The 19,713-nt window shown below is 50.3% G+C and overlaps 3 protein-coding genes across 6 annotated transcripts; 2 read left to right on the forward strand and 1 right to left on the reverse strand.

Moving 5' to 3' along the window:
* Positions 1-788: 788 nt before the first annotated feature.
* On the forward strand, positions 789-8,039 carry Tlcd3a (TLC domain containing 3A). 2 transcript variants are annotated; one of them, XM_059271225.1, is made up of 5 exons: positions 789-1,027; positions 1,324-1,407; positions 4,323-4,524; positions 6,249-6,344; positions 7,141-8,039. In XM_059271225.1, the coding sequence occupies exons 1-5, from the start codon at positions 906-908 to the stop codon at positions 7,408-7,410; spliced, it is 774 nt and encodes a 257-aa protein (XP_059127208.1). In that variant the 5' UTR covers positions 789-905; the 3' UTR covers positions 7,411-8,039. The 2 variants fall into 2 exon arrangements, with proteins under 2 accessions (XP_059127208.1, XP_059127209.1); XM_059271226.1 differs by lacking the exons at positions 4,323-4,524; positions 7,141-8,039 and having other exon boundaries at positions 6,249-6,306.
* Gemin4 (gem nuclear organelle associated protein 4) lies at positions 7,157-17,251 on the reverse strand. Of its 3 annotated transcripts, XR_009380671.1 has the most exons (3): positions 17,125-17,251; positions 9,878-13,127; positions 7,157-7,241 (listed from the first exon to the last, which is right to left on the reverse strand). XR_009380671.1 is itself a non-coding variant. In XM_059271222.1 (2 exons), the coding sequence occupies exons 1-2, from the start codon at positions 17,132-17,134 to the stop codon at positions 9,961-9,963; spliced, it is 3,177 nt and encodes a 1,058-aa protein (XP_059127205.1). In that variant the 5' UTR covers positions 17,135-17,251; the 3' UTR covers positions 9,773-9,960. The 3 variants fall into 3 exon arrangements, 2 of the variants coding, with proteins under 2 accessions (XP_059127205.1, XP_059127206.1); XM_059271222.1 differs by lacking the exon at positions 7,157-7,241 and having other exon boundaries at positions 9,773-13,127; XM_059271223.1 differs by lacking the exons at positions 7,157-7,241; positions 17,125-17,251 and adding an exon at positions 16,470-17,099 and having other exon boundaries at positions 9,773-13,127.
* LOC131917422 (diazepam-binding inhibitor-like 5) lies at positions 17,240-18,334 on the forward strand. Its single transcript, XM_059271227.1, has 2 exons — positions 17,240-17,388; positions 17,893-18,334. Exon 2 carries the CDS (start codon positions 17,939-17,941, stop codon positions 18,200-18,202), a length of 264 nt encoding a protein of 87 aa, XP_059127210.1. The 5' UTR covers positions 17,240-17,388; positions 17,893-17,938; the 3' UTR covers positions 18,203-18,334.
* The last annotated feature ends 1,379 nt before the right edge of the window (positions 18,335-19,713 follow it).

A 19,713-nucleotide genomic window follows, 5' to 3' on the forward strand; every position in this document is an offset into this window, starting at 1 on the left:
TCAGCTTCCTCCTCGTTACACAAATGAGGAAATCGTGGTCGAGCTCAGAGAGGCTGAGCTCAGTTGTTCTGTCAAACCTCTCTAACGAGACTTTAGAGAGCATTTTTTCATGACGGTGATTTGAAGAGACTTGTAGTACCTTTCGATTGTCCTGGGCATTAATTGAATCCTAACACCCACCCCCTCTCCCCACACATTCACACATTTAAGTTAGAAGCTACAAACCAAAGCAGTTTCTCTCCTAAGAGAGTCCGGTCGGCGATACTGAAACGACTGGACCGTCCCGCGAGTTTCAAGGTGCTAAGCTAAAGTGGAATCATCTAGCCCAAGAACTGTTAAATAAAGACACAGCTGTCATCCTCAGCACAGTTACACAGTTACCAAGACTCAGGTAGTATTTGGGCCCAAAGCCAAGAGGTCTACAAGTACCACGGCAGGAAGGGAGGAACGCAGGCTTTCAAGCCTTCTTGGCGATTCCAAAGAAGCCACTCCCTGATGGGCAGGAAGGCCACTTAAACTCCCTTTGGAAGCCACGATGGATGCTCGGTGGATCGGTGGATGAGGGAGGGCAGGCGGCCACAACCCGCCCGATCCTCCCTGGCGCTCATCGCGCCCGCTCGGGTGCACGTCCTGCAGGGAGGCCCCTGCACGCGCCCGCGGTGACAGACAGGGGACTCGGCAGCTTCGCGACTAGACCCCGCCCCAGCTCCTGCCCGCGCCTATCGCGGCCGGCGCGCTGGTCACGCGGGGGAGCGCCGGGGGCTGGCGGCCAGTGCCGGCGGGGCCCGAGTGGCGGCGGCCGGGCGGAGCGGGAGGAGGTTAGAAATAGGGAGAGCGGGCCGCGCCGCCGAGCCGCCAGCCTCGAGCACGCTGCGCAGCGAGCGGCCGCACTCGCACCCGCACCGATGCTGCTGACGCTGGCCAGCGGCGCGCTCTTCTTCCCGGGGCTCTTCGCGCTCAGCACCTGGGCGCTGCGCCGCTCGCGGCCGGGATGGACCGACAACGACTGCCTGACGGTCGGCACCAGGTACCGCAGGGCCGGGCCGACCGCCCTGGCGGGGCGCTGCCCTCCGCTCCGGGCCTGCGCGGGGTTGCGGGCGGAAAGGGGGCGGCGGGAAGCGTCCCTCGGTGCGGGGCGGGCCTGATCGGGAAGGGCGTGTGCATCTCCTTGCCTGCTACCCCCGCTCGGGGCATCGCGACGCCATGGCCGCCCCGGAGGGCGCCTCGGCCCGGGGCAAGCAGGTTGGAGAGTGGGGCTTTGTGCTGTCCGCAGTCATGGAGTAAGAACGCTTTCTTTGGTTTCTCTTCTCTGCCCCACCTCAGGCTAGTGTCCTCGGTGCAAGCAGTGCTGGCCACCGGGGCGGGGCTCATCATCATCTGCTCCTGCAGCGACGTGGTCACAGACAGGTAATGTCCCATCCCAGGTGGAAGTACAAATGCCCGGGTTGAGGGATTCCCCAAAACGTTTTCACATTTTAGTGGCTCGCAGGCGCTATTCTTGGTCGTGCTATGATGTATGTGACTGCCTGGTGGGAAAACCTGTGCACCCTAATTAGTGCCTTCACACTGCTTCCTGCATCCTAACTTAGGAGAACCGAGGGGAGTGTGGAAAGTGTTAGAGAGCAAGAGACTGGGCGTGGCTAAAGAATGTTGTGTTCCAGGACAGTGTAGTCCCACCGTCCCTCTTTATAAGTAGGAGTATGGCTTTTGGTTCTTTGAAATGCTTTCACTGGGTTCTCCCTCCGGGACATTCTTTTTTTTTTGTTTGTTTGTTTTTGTTTTTGGAGACGGGGGTTTCTCTGTATAGCTTTGTGCCTTTCCTGGAACTCACTCTGTAGCCCAAGCTGGCCTCGAACTCACAGAGATCCGCCTGGCTCTGCCTCCCGAGTGCTGGGATTAAAGGCGACTGCTGGGATTAAAGGCTTGCGCCACCACCACTCGGCCTCCCTCCAGGACATTCTTTAGCAGAGATAGTAGCACAGTGCCTGTCGCCAACTCCTCTATTGACAGCAGAAGTCCACCCTCCCATTCCCTGCAGATGCCGCGCTTGCTTTTCCTTTGCTCAAGATAATGAAGAGGTTTCTGGTGCCTTCAGAAAATGGACACGTTTGTGCCCAAAGTCAGGCCAGAAAATGGAGTCTGTGACGCTTCAGTGAGATGAATAAAGACCAGAAGGGGCTATCCTATTTAAACCTGGGGAGTGGTGTTGCTTTTGTTTTATCTGTAAACCTGACCAACTTGGAACTTGTAGCACTCCTCCTCCATCTGTCTCCCCAGGGCGGAAGAACAGATATGTGCCACCACATCAGGATGTTTTTATTTATTTATCTGTCTTCCCGCTTGGCTCTTTGAACCACTCTTTTCTCTTTCGAGAAGCTCAAGGGTGACAGGCAGGTGTCCAGGGAAAGTTGGGTGGCTTTTCCCGATTTTCCACCCTGCAGTGTCCTGTTTCCCTGCTGGAAGAGGAACCAGAAAGAGACTGTCTCATGGTGGCCTGGGATCTTACTGGGGTTTGATCTTGCCGGCACCATTTCATGTTTTTCCTCTTATGTCTCTTCTTTCTGAAACAGTGTCTCGTTGTGTAGTTTGGACTGGCCTCCACTCACGGAGATCCGCCTTCCTCTGCCTCCTCGGTGCTGAGATTGAAGGTGTGGGCCACCGTGCCTGCTCTTGGCAGTCGCTCTACCCGAAATGGCTCTGAGAAGCAGTGAGTCCGTTGACGGGCATTAGAACAGGTCTTAAATCTTTGGGCCCTGAGAAACGCTGGCTAATCAGTTTGCCTACAAGTGTCATTATTATTTATGTGCCATTATTATTTCCCTCTATTCCATTCTTTTTTGATTGAGCTGAGCTGTGATAAATGTGGAGCTAATTCAGGAACAGAATTAGCACCCTCTCTAGCTTGGCACCCTCACATGGCACCCTCTCTAGCTTCCTGGTGCTGCAGTTCAGTGGCCTGGCTCCTTGGGAAATCACCTGAGACAAGGTGAAACATACAGATTGGATCCTAGACATGGGTTTAGACTCTCTGGGGAACAGAGTGCTTCACAAGCACTTCAGGTGACCTGATGGTTAGGTAGTTTGAGAACTATATACTGAGTTTCCTCTTCTAACATGGTTGCTCAAAAATTTACTAAACAAGCCGGGCGTTGGTGTCCCATGCCTTTAATCCCAGCACTCGGGAGGCAGAGGCAGGCGGATCTCTGTGAGTTCGAGGCCAGCCTGATCTGCAAAGCGAGTTCCAGGAAAGGCACAAAGCTATACAGAGAAACCCTGTCTTGAAAAACCATAAAATATATATATACACTAAACAAATCTAATCCTCCCTAGCATAGGGCAGATTCCAATTTAAATGTTTCTTTATATGAAGTTTTTGTGTGATGTTGCTAAGTGCAGACATTGTCCTTCCTGTGTATGCTAGAACAGTAACAAAACATCATTTTGGCTCAGCAAATGTTTCACTCCTACTGGGCAAGTTATAGGAACACATATATGCCCCAGATCAGGCCAGGAAATGGACCTCTTCTGTCCCAGCCTCTCTTGGTATTTAGTTGCTGTGTTGTGGTCCTTGAAGTCCAAACCTATTTCTATGCACACTTTTCTTTTTAAAGTAAATTTAATTCATTTAGTGTGTGCGTGCACGCGAACCGTGTTGTACTTGTGGAGGTCAGGCCACTTGCAGGAAATGACTCTCTCCTTTCATCACGTAGGTCCTGGAGATTGAACTCAGGGGTCGTCAGGCAAGCATCTAAACCCACTAGGCCACATCTAGCTGGTCCCATACTTTTATGAATGAATGGAATCCACAGTTAACCACAGATAAGGAAAGAACATGGCCAGGGTACTTTCTACAAATTGTCCACAGTGGGACATGGAGAAGCAAGAGAAAATGTGTAGATCTAGAAGTTTAACTCTGAAACTCCCAACTGTTGAGCAACTGAGTTAAACTGGAAAGGTTGGACTTGTGATTTAGAAGACCTTCCAAACCAGTTCCTTGGTGGAGCTGCTGAATCACTGGGAAGTTTATCTCCATCGAAGTCAGTTTCTATCAAAAAAGTCTGTGGATAAGTGGCGGAACCAGGCCAATAGTTACAGTAAACCACCTGTATATCCAGGCAGAATGGATGCCTGCTTTTTACCCTCGACCCTCATGAGTTTGCTTCGTAATTTAGAGACACCCTCCTTAACTGTCCACCCTCTTCACTGTGAAGGGCCCAATAGCTGATGGAGAACAGAAGTGAAGAGAGCCAGTGAAGAGACCAACTTTGTGCTCCATCACTGATATCCATGGCTATTTTGTCTGTCCCTGTGCTTTCTTTTAGGCACTGGCTTGCCAGAGAATATGTCTGGTTTTTGATACCATACATGATCTATGACTGCTACGCCATGTACCTCTGTGAATGGTACCGAACCAGAGACCAGAAACTCAGACGTGCCACCGTTTTCCGGAACTTCCTGATTGAAAACCGCCTAATGGTCACACATCATGCGGTCATCCTGTTTGCCCTCGTACCTGTCTCACAGGTACAGCCTCTCAGGACAACAGCCTCAGCCAGCCATTCCGCCACTGAAACTGCCTTGGTCGTTCCTTAGGAGTGGGAGAACCCTTTTTCTTCCCTTCTGTCCTCTGCCCACCCTCCTGCTAACTACATCATTAGGTTCCGTCTTCCATGCAAGTAGTGGAGGAAAACCATACCACCTGAAATGTCTGTGACTCCTGGCCAACATTGTTACATTGTTACTTTTTCTTTCTTTCTTTTTTTTTTTTTTGTTTTTTTGTTTTTTTGTTTTTTTGAGACAGGGTTTCTCTGTGTAGCTTTGGAGCCTGTCCTGGAACTCACTCTGTAGCCCAGGCTGGCCTCGAACTCACAGAGATCTGCCTGCCTCTGCCTTTGAGTGCTGGGATTAGTGTGCCACATTGTTACTTTTTCAAAGATTTGTTTCTATTGTGTATGTATGGGTGTTTTGGCCTGCATGTATGTCTGTGCACGACTTGCTTACCTGGAGGTTGTAGAGGCCAGAACTACAGGTAGATTCCCTGGAACCAGAGTTACTGATGATTTGAGCCACCATATGGGTGATGGGAATTGAACCTGGGTCCTCTGGAAGAGCAGCCAGTGTCCTTAACTCCTGAGCTGTGTTTCCTGTCCTGTTTTGGTTTTTGTTCTTTTCCCCGTTACCAGGAATTAAATTAGCACCTTGCTCATGATCGAAAAGCAGCCTACCATTCTGTGCCCCCAGCTCTCTTGACTTTTTGAAATAGTCTAAGTTGCTCAGGTTGACCTTGGACTTGTAGTCCTCCGACCTCAGCTTCCCCTGGAGCTGGAATTATAGGCCTGCAGCACCAACAGACATCAACGTCATTTCTGCCTTATTTTATTGAAGTGGGTGTGCGGGTGCCTGTGGAAGTCAGTAGTGGCATCAGACCCCTTGGAGCTGGAGATCCAGGTAGTTCTGAATTGCCTGATGATGGTGCTGGGAACCAAATTCATCCCTGGAAGAGCAGCAAGTGCTCTTCACCACAAAGCCATCTCTCCAGCCCTGTTTTTGTTTTTGAGACAGGATCTCACTATGTAGACCAGACTGTTCTCAAATGTGTAGCCATCTTCCTGTCTTGGAGTGCTGAGATTAAAAGCATGCACTACCACATCCAGCACTCTATTTTATTTCCTTTGTGTATATGTGTATGTATGGGCACAAGTGAGGAGGTCAAGGGACAACTTGGAAAAGTCAGTTCTCTCCTACCATACAGGCCCTATAGGTGGTATGGGGGTCCAACTTAGGTTGTCAGGCTTGTAGGCCATTGCCTTTACCAGCTGAGCCGTCTCTTTTGCCCCAAGTCTTCTTAGTCCAGTGTTATCAAGCAGGTCAGTCCATCAGGTAGGCTGCTATTTCAGGAATAAAAAAAGAAGGTATTCCATTCGGTAAGGACTTTGCCTTCTAGCACATACTTCGATGACTGAACAGGCCCAGTGCTTTTGACACAGAAGCAACAGAGTTCCTCCCTATTGTCCCTAAAATCAGATGAAGCCTGCTGTAGGACTCAGTGAGCCTATCTGCATTTGACTTTGGGTCCTCCCCACATGATTGGCAGGGAAGCAACAGGATATTAACTGGATGGCCACTTGCCTGTTAACATTTTTCTCCCTTCAGGGTCTCATGGTAATCTTTCCCCTATAGCCTGTTAGGATTTTCCTTCCGGTGGTTTCTGAAGCTCCACATCTCAGTCCCCTTTCTTCTCTCTGCAGAAGCTCCGCGGAGAACTTGGAGACTTCTTTGTCGGCTGCATCTTCACAGCAGAACTGAGTACTCCATTTGTGTCGCTGGGCAGAGTTCTGATTCAGGTGTGTGTGAGTGAAACAGCAGATGTGAGGGCGGAGGGAACAGATCCTACCCTGCCTCTGGAGACTAGGGTTTGGTGAGATCTTAGCGCCAGGAGAAGAGACTCTTTGACATGTTACATCATCATCCAGACCAGGTGGATGAAACTTTTGCTTTCTCTCCCTCTCTCTCTCTCTCTCTCTCTCTCTCTCTCTCTCTCTCTCTCTCTCTCTCTCTCTCTCACACACACACACACACACACACACACACACACACACACACACACACACAGTTGCGTTATTTTCCTGACCACAATTTAATCACTTGTGGCTTAGGTCAAACTCAGCATCACTTTTGGTAAAATTATGAGGCTGTATATGGTGGCTGAAGAGACAGCTCCGTGGGTAAGACAGCTTGCTGCACCAAAGCCGTGTTATCCCCCCTCAACCCACTCAGGGCAGCATCCCTAATACTGGGCCAGAAGCAAATAACAGCTTGGTTCTTGTGAAAGCTAGGCATGGCTGAGTATGCAGCCTAGCTGAAAGGGTGAGCTCTGCCTTCAGTGAGCCTGTCCCCAGAGAGTGAGAGGGTGACAGCTAACATCTTCTGGTCTCCACAGGTACATGCATGGGCCTGCATACCTGCGCGCGCGCGCGCGCGTGTGTGTGTGTGTGTGTGTGTCTGTGTGTCTAAGTGCCAAGCAATTTAGCGCTATAGGCCTTGACCTGTACAAGAACCTGCTTGACTGTGGTAAGGCTGGGTTCCGTACCTGATGACCCATCCTCTTGGTGACCTCACATTCTTCCTTTTTCCTTGCAGCTGAAGCAGCAGCATACCCTTCTTTACAAGGTCAATGGAATCCTCACGCTGACCACCTTCCTCTTCTGCCGGATCCTTCTTTTCCCCTTCATGTACTGGTCCTATGGCCAATACAAAGGAATAAGCATACTCCGAGTGCCATTTAATATTCCTATGCACTGCAATGTGGCCAATGCCATCCTCATCTCTCCCCAGCTCTACTGGTTCTCACTGCTGTGCAAGAAGGCAGCCCGGCTCTTTGACACTGCCAAAGCCAAAAAGAACGGTTAATTAATCTCAGGAGTCAGGCACTCACACTAGCTGCCTCCTCTACTCAGTATTCCAAGGACCAAATTGTGCCTGGGGTAGCTGCTGCCTTCTGGATATTGATAAGCCTCTGGACTTGAGGTTTGCTTTGTAAGAATCCCCATTACCTCCCCCTTCTAACCTGCTCCTTTTGCAAAAGCACTTTCCCTCCCCCCTTCCCCGCACCCACCCAGTGATAACTTGGATTCTGTCAAACCTCCACCGCAGCAAAGTAGTTTTCATGCAAGCCTGAGGAGCCTTCCTTGGGCCTCTGACAAGAGCTCTGGGAGGTGACGCACTGCTCTCCCCACTCAGGGCAACATCCATAATACTGGACCCAAAGCAAGGGACCACTTGGTTCTTGAAGTAGCGTCCTTTTTCCAACACTAGGAAAACCATTGTGGGTGTGTAGTCTTTTACTGTTTACTAGACAGCCCTGGTCTTCTCATCTGTATATCAACAATGAATTCTCATCCTACTGACTTCTAGTCAGAAGGGCTCACTGACAGTGGGCAAGAGGCAGGGCTGAGAACCTGAAGACTTGAGTAGGTCAGGCGGCCAGCAGAGGTCAGCACCTTTGCAGGCCGACTTGGTATAAAGACCAGTAGACAAACTTGTCACCAACACTATTCTCTTTGTAGCATAGCCTCTCATACCCAGTTTTCTCTGCGTCCACATAGAAAGCTGGTCCCAAACTCCAGGACAAAGGGAAGGGATGGCTTCTACAGTGGATGCCCGACCAGGTCATCCCACTCTGACACTGCCCTTTTCATTCAAAATGGACACAGACATCTGCATTCCAACCTCTGAGGTCTCAAGCAGGCCAGCGCTTCCTGAAGAGACCCATTTCTGTATTGAATGTGCGGCCATTCAGCCACAGACTAGAGAACAGGAGGGCAGCCAAGCTGGCCGGAGCACGCCCTGCGGACCAACGTGGTAGCCATCTGCAGTCGGATGTGGTGGAGCACTGGTCATCCCTCACAACAGGCAGGGTTTGAGAGCACCTGCCGCCACTTTCAGGTGGCAGCAGAAACACTACAAGTGCCTTGTAATTCACTGTTCGTGGACTTTTAAAGGACTGGATGATTGTCTCAAATTTTGAGTTTCAGTCTTTAATAGGTGCCATTTCAAAAAACAAAAATGCTGTTTTGTGTTTTGTTTACTGTCCATGTATCCACAAGTCATCCATATGGTGATTAAATTGCACTAAATCCTGTTTCTTATTTGCTAAGTGCATTGGCACTGACTTCCTCAAACATGCTGAGACCCAGCTTGACAGGATGGTGTGTGGGGTCGTTCCTAGTCTGACCATGGAATGTGACTGACTTCCAGGCAGGTCTTATTCGTACCTTCGTCCAACATGTTGGTTCAAGGTACCAAAGGATTCACGGAAGGTGCCCAGAGTTCAAGCTCAGTGTTCATGTGTAACTTCAGGTCTGGCTTCCTCTGGTGAATCCCAATTAGGGAGTTGGGAGGGTGGAAGCCTGCCTATTGACCACAGAACAGTTTACTGTAGGTGGGAGAAAAGTAGTAAGCCATTTTAAATGAGGGTGTGGATATGCAGGAGGTGACAGGACCTTTTCTCTCATCCCCCTAACGACACCTCCCTAACCAGTTCTTAAGAGTTGTGCAATACTATCTTTCACACTCATTTTTATGCTTCTGCACACATTGTTACCTCTGCCATTCATTCATCAAAACGAAGATGCCACTCCAGGGTATCAGCTGTTCAGCAGCCCTGCTCAGCACAGCCCCTCTTGGGTGTGCTGAACGGATGGTTATTACCCCCTTACCAGTGTTTCATGGCTCAATCCTCCAACAAAGGACAGGCCTCTCTGGCACACAAGTCACAACCAGTGCCAAATGAGCCCTTCCCACAGTGCCCTTTTTGTGATAACCTTGGAAAAAAGATGAAGTACTAAAATGCTTGCTAGCAGCCCAGGCTAGCCTTGAACTGAGGATCCTTCTACTTCAGCCACCCCAATGCTGGGATTATAGGGATGTACTGTTAGCAAGCCTAGCTGGAGACTACAAGAGACCTCAGTGAAAAGAACACATAACTTTGTATTTTTTTCTACTAGGTAGCTCCACCGTTCGGCTTACTGCCAAATCTAGGTGGAGAATTTCAGTTACAGACATGTTCCTCCCCAGCTGGACTTGTTTTCTTTTTTTAACTTTTGGATGTTACTATGTAGTCCAGACTGCCACCCTCAGCCTCCCAAAGGCTGACGTCACAGGTGTACACTCCCACACCCGCCCCACTGGCTTGACTTGATCCTAAAGATTACCTAAACCTAACTTTGGAGCATATTTAAGCCCAAACTTCTGAGAAAGGCTCAAGACAAGATGAAATCCAAAGGAGTTTTATTGTAGTAGTATGTGGCAAATACTAAGAAACTATTTCTTTACACTGCCCTGTACTGCATCCCTTTCATTGTGTGTACATTCTCACCTAACTGTATGGTTGTGCAGCTCTGGCCCTGCAGGAACACCATGCTGGAGGGACGGCTTTGGCTTTTGTTCTGCCCTCCAAGGTCAGAAGTTGCTGATCTTTTGTAGCAGGGTTTGGCGCCGCTCCTCGGGGCTAATGTTCTTAGCGATAGACTTCAGGAAGCGCTGCTCATCGACCTTCTGGAGCAAGGAGCCCACAGAAGGGTTGGCCTTGCTTAGGGTTTCATAACAGGTAAGGATTTCCAAAGCCAGCACGTACAGGGGCTCACAGACCTCCTGGGGGAGCATGGCCATGATGTGCAGAACATGACAGAACATCTGGGTATACACAAACAAGGTTTCCTGAGTCAAGTCCCCTTCCTGTCCCTGGGCCCAGGGGCCCACCGACTGTATGGACCTGACTGCATCCAGGATACTGGTCAGACTGCTACAGAGGAGCCTGACCACGTGGCTCCAACCGTCCACAGGAAGCCAGTTACAACAGCTCTGGCTGCAGAGAAACTGGAAAGCTCTCAAGGAGAGGACGGAGAGCTGGAGCTCCTGGGCAAAGGGCCTCAGGTTGAGCAGGGGGACAAACTGAATATACTCTAGGCTGTAAGGGACATGAAGGAGCTGTTTCTCCAGCAGCTTCCTGGTCAGCTGCTGCAGGTACTGCCACTCCTGGGGACTACACCAAGGCATGACTTGTACCAGGGCCACCAGAAAGCCCTTGCTAAATAATCTGACCTCCTCAGGATTGTCCACATCCACCACTAAGAGGGAGAGCATCTCTTCAGAGACACTGCTGGAGATGGCGCAGCACTCCATCCAGGCGAGAAGCCCCGTGCCAGGCCCATACCCTTCATGGGCCTGCGAGGTCCACTGGGCCTCAGAGAGCTTACAGATCTCAAAAAGGGTGGCTGGCACCTCACACTTGAAGTGTCCTTCAAAGAAGCTCTTCAGTCTCAGGCCCACAGTCCAGTCTAGCTGGTCCACCTTGCGGTGGAGCCAGGACAGGGACTTGGCCCAGGTGTCTGGGGAGAAGGTCTCTGCGTTGGCCAGCACAATCTCACAGAGGAGCTCCAGGATGTGGGCCACAAGATCCTTGCTGTCCAGAGGGAGGCAGCGCTTCTCCCGGGGGAGCTGCCAGAACTTGCTGAAGCTGTCCAGGAGCCGGCACGAGCTGAAGAGCAGCGGGAAAGGGGAGCAGCTTTGCAGCCAATACCCCTCCAAGCTCACACTGGCTTCAAGGGTCTGGATGAAGAGCTTCAGACTCAGACCTACCTCCTCCATGTCCAGCATCAAGAACGGCAGGACAAACTCCTTCAGCACCTCATCAGGCTCCAGAAGAGCAGCAACTGGAATCCCCTGTGGTTTCACAGGATTCATCAGGCAGCTCACCAGCTCCAGAAACTGCTTCTCTTCTTTGGGTGTAGAGAACTTTGTCCAGACAGTTTCTTTGAGGCAGGACACCATGAAACTGGTATGTGGCTTTGGCCCTTGTGTTTCTGTGAACTTCAGGGCAGGGAAGGCAGTGAGAATCTGAGCCAGGAACCTGTGAGTGCCCAGATTGGTCACAGCTATGCTGCACATCTTCTTCACTACAACTTCTGGATACAGGATCACCAGGCGGGCCATGGAGGTCACCGCTTTCGCCAGACCCTGTTCAGAGGTGCTCTGTGCGAGCTGGTTAAACGTGGTGTTGAGGTCTTCCTGAAAACCCTCCAAGTAAATAGACAATCTGTCTGAGAGGCCCTTTGGCCCCCAACAATGCAAGACACCAGAAAGGACTTTATTTTTGTCTGGTAGGGAGAGGTCTGCATAGCACTCCAAGGTCAAGCAGGTCACCTGCTTGATCTGGGACTGGGGAATAACCCTGTTAGATTTGATGACTTCCATCACCGTTTCCAGCAGACTCAAGACCAAGTCTGGTTCTCTGAAGAGAGACCTGTTGTTAACCAGGCAGGCAACCCACTCATCTGAAAAGGCCCACTTTTTCTCAGAAGCAAAAATGTAGCACATTTCCATGTGCCGGTCCATCTTCTGCTCAATGATGGCCATGGCAATGGAGGCGGTGATGTCCTCGAGGCCCTTGTCATTCAGCACTCGGCTGGTTTTTCTCAGGAAGTCCCTGACACACTCAGCTAGTTCACAGACCACCTGCCTCTCCTCCTTGGACATGCTGGCAGTATCCAGGTAGACTTTCAAGTTCTGCCTGAAGGAAGTCAGGCTGTCACACAGCCGGTAGGTGTCATAATTTGTCCCCTGACTGCTGTTGAGCATGTCCTGCAGTTCTGTACCCCACTCCTGCAACAGGTTGTGCATAAGTTCAAACCCCATGAAAACAGTCTCACTGGGGAGTTTGGCCAGTGAGGTGAGGCTCACGTCCCGCTCTGCCTCCTTGACCTTCTCGGCCAGGGCCTGTTGATGGTAGGGGTTCTGGGTGTCCGAATTCCATACAGAGATCACTGTGGCTAGTTTGTCTAGGTACATGGTGGCAGATACCTCCTGGGGGTCATCCTCCATCAGTGCAAACACACTCAGCATGTCAGCCAAGTTAGCTAATGCACAACACTTCATCCCGAGGCACAGGATTCTCTTTTGGATTTGCTTCAGCCCACTAAGCAGCATGGCCAACAGCGGCATGGTGGGACCTACATCTGGGTCAGACTTAAACCTCTTTGGAGGATGGGAGAACTCATCTGAAGATGGCAAGTATTTATGGGCCATCATCCTGAACTGGGAAAGCAAGGGGTCCTGCTGGTCACCCCTGTGCTTCATCATTTCCCACCAGACATCCAGGAAGAAGGCGACATCCTTGGAAGAAGTGTCAATAGTCAAGTGTTCCAGAAAGTTCTGTAGTTCTGAGCGGCAGATGGTGGTAGGCAGGGCCATGAGGAGCTGAATGAAGAGTCCAGAAGCTTCCAGAGACTTAAGCAGCTCAAAGAGGACAGTGTGGTTGATGGTAGGGATCATGTTGCCCACGGAGAAGAACACATCTTCCTGCCACCGAGTATCGGTGTCAGAAGGGCTGACAGGGGAGGGCTGAAGAACCTTCGCCCAGATGATGATTAGTGCTTTCTTCTTCCAGGCAAATGGCTGGGAATGTGCTGTGGCTGAGGAGATCTCCTTCAAGGCCTCCACAATGGGCTGCCCCACATGTTCCCAGTCTGACTTTGTCAACTGTACCAGGGCTTTGGGGTGGAACAGCTGTTCAGCCATCAAGAAGCCCCCATGCAGAATAGTCATTTCCTCACAGATATTCAAGGGGCCTGCACAGAGAAGCCAAGAGTTAATCAAGTTTTCAGAATGGTAAGCAGAGGCTAAGAGAAACAGCCACTGGCTGTCTGTCCATCAGTATCAAGTTAAAGACGACCCTGACATCAACGGAAGAGGAAGAAGGCACGGTCAGTAAGAGCTCCTGAAGGGCTGGGGTCATAGAGACTTGGCTGAGGAATAAAACCCAGTTTCCAAGATCTCCAAGAAAGGAAATCAGGAGGACAATGGTACCACTGGAAAGAGGCAGAGAGGGATTCAGAACAGGCTTCCAAATTTCTTTGTAAGTATTTTATATTTATTTGAATTATCTGGGCTTCTGGAGCTGGAGTTAGAGGTGACTGAGAGCCACCCGATGTGGCCGCTGAGAACTGAACTCCGGTTCTCTACAAGAACCTTATGTGCTCTTTCTTAACCACCGAGCTGTCTCCCCAGCCCCCCAGGACAGGCTTAAAGGGACGGTGAGTTCAGTGTTGGTACCTGGAGTCTGAGGTAGAACATGTAGTGCCATCTTTGAGCAATGGCAGTGAGTTAAGGAGAAAAGGCCTGACCTTGATATCCTCCCTATGCTAATTCCCTGCAGGGTTCCACCCTCCTGAATGCTTAAGGGAAGTTCCTTGTCCTTGTATCCTACATAATGGGCATTAACAGCTTAGATGCAAGATTGTAAAACATCTGTAGCGAACTTCTGCCCTCCGGGGTTCTCCCACTGTGGACCTCCTCCCTCCTTCAATAAACGGCATTCGGCAAAAAAAAAAAAAAAAAAAAAAAAAAAAAAAAAAAAAAAAATTACTATATATATATATATATATATATATATATATATATATATAGTATCAAGCTGATAATAGAAAAATAATTAATAAATTTAGAAAAAAAAGGCCGGGCGGTGGTGGCGCACGCCTTTAATCCCAGCACTCGGGAGGCAGAGCCAGGTGGATCTCTGTGAGTTCGAGGCCAGCCTTGTCTACCAAGTGAGTTCCAGGAAAGGCGCAAAGCTACACAGAGAAACCCTGTCTCGAAAAACCAAAAAAAAAAAAAAAAAAAAAATTTAGAAAAAAAAAGGAGAAAAGGCCTGATGTGAATATAGTCAGTTATGGAAACCAAGGGAGTAACTAAGATCCCTCAGCAAAGTGTCAAGAGGAAAGCTGGAGTGTGAGGTTAGAGGGGGTGGAGGACTGAGGGACAGTGCCACCAAGTATGTATTGGAAGACATGACAAAAGCCAGTGACATGGCTCAGTGACCATCTGTACCAAGACTGATGACCTTGAGCTTGATCCCTAGGCCTAATCCAGCAAGAGAGAGCCAACCTCTACAAGCTGTCTTCTGACCTCCACCGATGGTCCCCACACATACACACACAGAATGTAATAATTACAAAACAAAACCTGAGCTCTGTGACACGTGGTGACACAGATGGAGCCCCAACACTGATGATGTACAGTCTTTGTTTCTTTTTGGAGAGGGGGGGGGTTGTTTATTGTTTTATTTTAGTTTGTTGTTGTTTGAGACAGGGTCTCACCAGGAACTGGCTGGCTTTGGACTCACTGAGATCTGCCTGCCTCTGCTTCCTGAGGATGAAAGGTGTGCACCACCACACCCAGCTGAGCCTTGTCTTGGAGCCCAGAGCCTTGCACATACCGGACAAGCGCTCTACCTCCGAGCTGTATTCCCAGCCCTGACTCCCTTCTTCCTAAACACTGTCCTGCTCATGGGTTTCAACATTCCGGGCCTTACAGGGAAAAAGTTCACCCAGCAGTTTCTTCCAGTCAAAAATGGACAAGCTACCGAAGGGCCTGGCTCTATGGCAGGACCCAGGAAAGCAGTCAGTCATTCACTGGCCCAAGAACTGATACAGACAGTTAAAAGGCAGGCAATATGGGAGTTTAATCAGACAAATGGATTTCAATCCTAGCCCAGTCATTCCAAAAATGTGACTTTGCACATTGCTGAGTCTGTCTACATACACGAGACTATAATGTTCACGGTATAACCATGAAAGTCACATGACACAACATACACGCATCATACTTCTGGAACTATTTTGGTAGCTATCTTCTGGAAACATCCTTCGGGGATGGGAGAATGGAAGGGGTCTACGTATCTCTCAATGATCAGCCCATAAAGGGTCAGTTGTTGGCAGGACCGTCTTGTCACTGTTTTCTCCCCTCCAGTACAGAAACAAAAGGGCACAGGTCTTTATCAAAGCATAAAACTTGGCCCAGAAACTAAAGTAAGAGTGTAACAACTAACTGGTCACAGCCACCATTCCCAACAACCCCCACCCATTCCCAGGGCCCAGAGATTCCTAACCCTTCCCTCAGTCCCCCATGATCCCAGGAACACATCTTCGACATTCTTATAGGTCACTGAGTCAGCAGCAAAAATACTGACTCCAGTGGCCCATGCTTCTAATCCCGGCTCTAGGGAGGCAGATTTCTACAAGGCCAGCCAAAGTACATTGTGACACCCCGTCTCAAACTTCCCCTACCCCCAGGGGGAAAAAATACTGACTCCAGGCAACTAATTAATCTCTTGGCCACTAACCATTTACCCCCGCCCCCCCCCCCCAAAAAAAAGTCAAGGATCAGCACTACTAAATCCAGGCCTGAAGGCAATGCACCTTGGCTTCCACAGTAGCAGTCGGGCAGAGCTAGGCTGAGCTAGGCTGTTGTGGCGGGGTTCTTTCTGGCTCAGGCTGTTCTGCCTGCCCCCAATAACCATTCAACTTTGTTGCATTTATCAGCTTAGCTGAGCAGATGTCTGCCGCCAAACATGTGCCTTTCAGACACTGTGTACATGTGCTTGACAAAGTCCCAGACTTGCTAGGGGAAACTGAAAGACTATCAGTAGCTGGTGCTAGGAAGTGACTGCTTACTCTGGCAGGCACTGGGCTGGGCTTGGTGGCACATTTTTTTTTTTTTCTTTCTCTGAGATAGGATCTTGTTGCGTAGCCAGGGCTGGCTTGAAACTATTTGGGCCAGGTTGGCCTAGAACTCTTGAGATCCTCCTGCGTCTGCCTCAAGAGTGCTAGTCAGCCATAAGCCACCACACCCAGCTTTACACCTATAAAATCATTTAATCATCAAACAAACTTCTTGAGGATTATCACTCCTGTTTTAGAGATGGGAACCTCGAGGCCCAGGCACAATTTGTACAGTGTTTGAACCAGCGGAGTCGAGTCATGGCAGAACTCTTCACAGCTGCGGGGCACGAAACTACCATTCCACACTGAAGAGCTGGCTAGGGACAAAGCCATTTCTCCACAGCGTATTATTTGCAAATCTTGGAGCACCTCCCAGGCCAGCCTCCCCATCTTACCCTCTAAAGAGCACACCTAATAGGGTGGGGAGGCTTGGCAGTTGGCCACAGATTTCTATCAACGCCGCTCTCCTTCCAGACCCCGCCTAGGAGGAGACTCCAAACCAAACAGCACCCAGATTTAAAAAGTGCCATCTCAGTTGCTGCAACTCCCGCTTGCAAGCGAGGGCTGCGGGGCACCCCTGTGCACAAGACACCGTAAGGCGCCCAGTTATGCACGAGGTCTCAAAGAAACTCCAAGCCTCTGGGAGGAAGACAATATCAGCATCTCTGCTTTGTGGACTAGGAGACCTGCTAAGAAACTTGTTCACTGACTCGCATTCACTCAATAAGGAAGACCGGTCCGGACGTCCGTCCCTCCCAGCCCGGCATTTCCGAAACACGTGCAGTAGCCCTGTGCACTTTCAGGGGATCCAAGGCTACATTCGCTCGCTGTTTTCCAGTGGGAAGAGACCACGAGGAGAGGAGGAGGGATCGAGAAGGACCAACACGAGGCGGGCTGTGGGTTGGAGGCCGGCCTCGCGGCCGCGGGTCTCCAAAAGCTCCTCAAACCCCCAGCCTCCAGAGCCGGAGCCGGAGAGCGCCACTGGAGGAGCGCAGGGCCTCGGCTCACCCTATAGGTGCTTTGCGGGGCGCGGCCCGAGGGCCGGAGTAGGGAAACGCGAACCCACCTAAGTCCATGGCGGCGAAGCTGGCGGCGGGGCTCAGCCGCCCCTCCCGCTCCGAGGCCAAGAACGCGGCGCCCACGCCACGGCACAAAGGGCGGCGTCACAGGCCCCGCCCACGGCTCGCCGGGGCTTCCGTGCGGTACTCCGCTGGCCGGGTGCTGCTCCGTGCGCACGCGTACTCCGTCCTCCTCAAGCTCGCGGCGTCGGGGCCGCCCAAGCCCACAGCGCCCCCTCTCGGCCCCAGGCTTCCCAGCCGTCTACCCTCAGGTACCGCAGGCAGGCTCCTTGCAGAATCTAGCCTCTTGAGGGCAGGAGGTCCAGGCCTTTAGTCCAGACCTCTCCTTCTCCCTCACCCAGGAACCCCGGGCAGCTCCCGCCCACGGTTCACTCCTATGGAATGGCCTTCCCCAGGCTGCCCACTAACCAGCAGCAGATCCACGGGACTCACCCCTCCCTGTCCAACCTCAGAGACACGCACAAATGCCCAAATGGTTTTCATGCTGCACGGTCTTCTATGGGCAACGGCAACGTCCATTTTCAGGGCTCATAGGTGCCTTTGTAACTTTGAAGGACAGTCCTACTGGAAAAAGCACTGTGGGACAGGACTAACTGCATGGATTCCTGGTCTGCAACTTGTACTTCAACAAACACACACACACACACACACACACACACACACACACACACGTCCTGTGTTCTCACACATCTCTTTGCCCTTTCTTTCCAAGGCCTAATAATCATCTGCTTTGCTTATTTCCAACCCTCTTCTAGTACCAGGTATCACTTAGAACAGAGAGGCCCAGCCTCTGGTGCACCAATGAGCCAAGTGGAATTTGAAATGGCCTGCGCTTCCCTCAAACAGCTGAAGGGTCCCGTGAGTGATCAGGAGAAACTGTTGGTGTACAGCTTCTACAAGCAGGCCACCCAGGGCGACTGTAACATCCCTGTCCCTCCAGCCACAGATGTGAGAGCAAAGGCCAAATGGGAGGCATGGAATGTGAACAAAGGGATGTCCAAGATGGATGCCATGAGAATCTACATTGCCAAAGTGGAAGAGCTGAAGAAAAAGGAGCCTTGCTAAGGACATTTTGGCAGCTACAAGAAATAACATGGCTCCACTGGTAGGGAATGGGCTTAAGACTTCCTAATGGCTGAAACATACTGAAAGGGTAGCAGGGTTAGCGGAGACATCAAATAAATCACTTGAACCGCACCAGAGTGGAGTCTGTTGGAAAAGAAACTGTGAGGGTCCTGGAAAGGGGTTCAAATGTGCAAAAGCATCTCTCTGCTGGGTAAAAAACTCCATTAATCTGGGTTTGGGTGGTCTGACCGGCATCGACAGCCTTTCTGGTCCCACAGCCTATGTGGATGGATATCTGGCAGAAGAAGGGATGGGTAGGGGGGAATCATGCTATGAAAATGACCAAGGTTGGAAGTGGAGGCAGGGCCTTGGATCTGTATCATTAGAGGGCTGTCAACTCACCAAGAACCCAACAGTACAGAGGGGACTCTGCCTTTTTTTTTTTTTTTTTTTTTTTTTTGATTTTTCGAGACAGGGTTTCTCTGTGTAGCTTTGCACCTTTTCCTGGAACTCATTTTGAAGACCAGGCTGGCCTCGAACTCACAGAGATCCTCCTGCCTCTGCCTCTAGGACTCTGCCTTCTAAAGAGCTAAAGTCAAATAGAAAAGTCCTGGTCTAGACCACGGGCCCCGAGAAGTTAGTAATTTGATGAACTCAAACTTTCAGTGACACAGTGGCGAAGTAACTCATGCATCACAACACAGCAGCCAAGGGACAATGGAGCAAGATGGTTTCAGAATCTTAGCATCCGAAAGACTCATCTAAGGCTTGGCATCCTAGATGTTCTTAGGATTGCTGTTCTTAACCTAGGTTTCTGCTTGGGGCCCTGACAGACAATATCATGATAGGCACATGTGGCTCATACAAGTGCCAGGGTACTTTCTGTCAACCATTTCATCATCAATGAGCTACCATGGTGCCTGGAAGCTGGCATATGAAGTGCTAGAGTTCTTGAAGGACTCTACAGTATCATGGCATTTGCCAATACTTTTCTTCAAAACTTGTCCTCCATCTGAGATACAGTCACTTGTCTGGCATGTGTGAGGCTCCGGGTTTGATCCCTAGCAAATCTAATCATGTAACAACAAGTTTCTAAAGGTGTTTTTGTTTTTGTTTTTTTTTGGTTATTCTGGTTTTGGGGATAAGGCCTGGCTGGTCTGGTATTCATTGTGTAAACCAGGCTGGCCTCAACTTTCAGAGATCCATCTGTTTTTTCCTCCTGAGTGCTGGGATTACAAGCATGAACCACCTTGATGGTTATAAAGTATATTTTTTATCATTAAAACATTATTATTATTGTGTGTACACTATGTGTAGGTGTGGCAGGAGTGAGTATGCTAAGCGTGCATGAAGAGGTCAGAACACAACTCTGTGGAGTTGATTCTCTCCTTTACATAGGTTCAAGGAGCAAACTCAGGTTGCCAGGCTTTTGTGCCACCACCTTTACCTACAGAGCTATCTTGTGGGCCCTAAAGGGTTTTTTTGTTTGTTTGTTTGTCTGGAGACAGGGT

The sequence above is a fragment of the Peromyscus eremicus genome, chromosome 8a (assembly GCF_949786415.1).
Source record: "Peromyscus eremicus chromosome 8a, PerEre_H2_v1, whole genome shotgun sequence".
NCBI lineage: Eukaryota > Metazoa > Chordata > Mammalia > Rodentia > Cricetidae > Peromyscus > Peromyscus eremicus.

What these genes read in the sequence shown, in the direction of transcription:
- Tlcd3a (XM_059271225.1), top strand. Translation starts at nt 906, where the DNA reads ATGCTGCTGACGCTGGCCAGCGGCGCGCTCTTCTTCCCGGGGCTCTTC. An exon ending in TGCCTGACGGTCGGCACCAG is followed by an intron (nt 1,028 to 1,323) that starts GTACCGCAGGGC and finishes GCCCCACCTCAG; the next exon opens with GCTAGTGTCCTCGGTGCAAG. An exon ending in AGCGACGTGGTCACAGACAG is followed by an intron (nt 1,408 to 4,322) that starts GTAATGTCCCAT and finishes GCTTTCTTTTAG; the next exon opens with GCACTGGCTTGCCAGAGAAT.
- LOC131917422 (XM_059271227.1), top strand. Translation starts at nt 17,939, where the DNA reads ATGAGCCAAGTGGAATTTGAAATGGCCTGCGCTTCCCTCAAACAGCTG.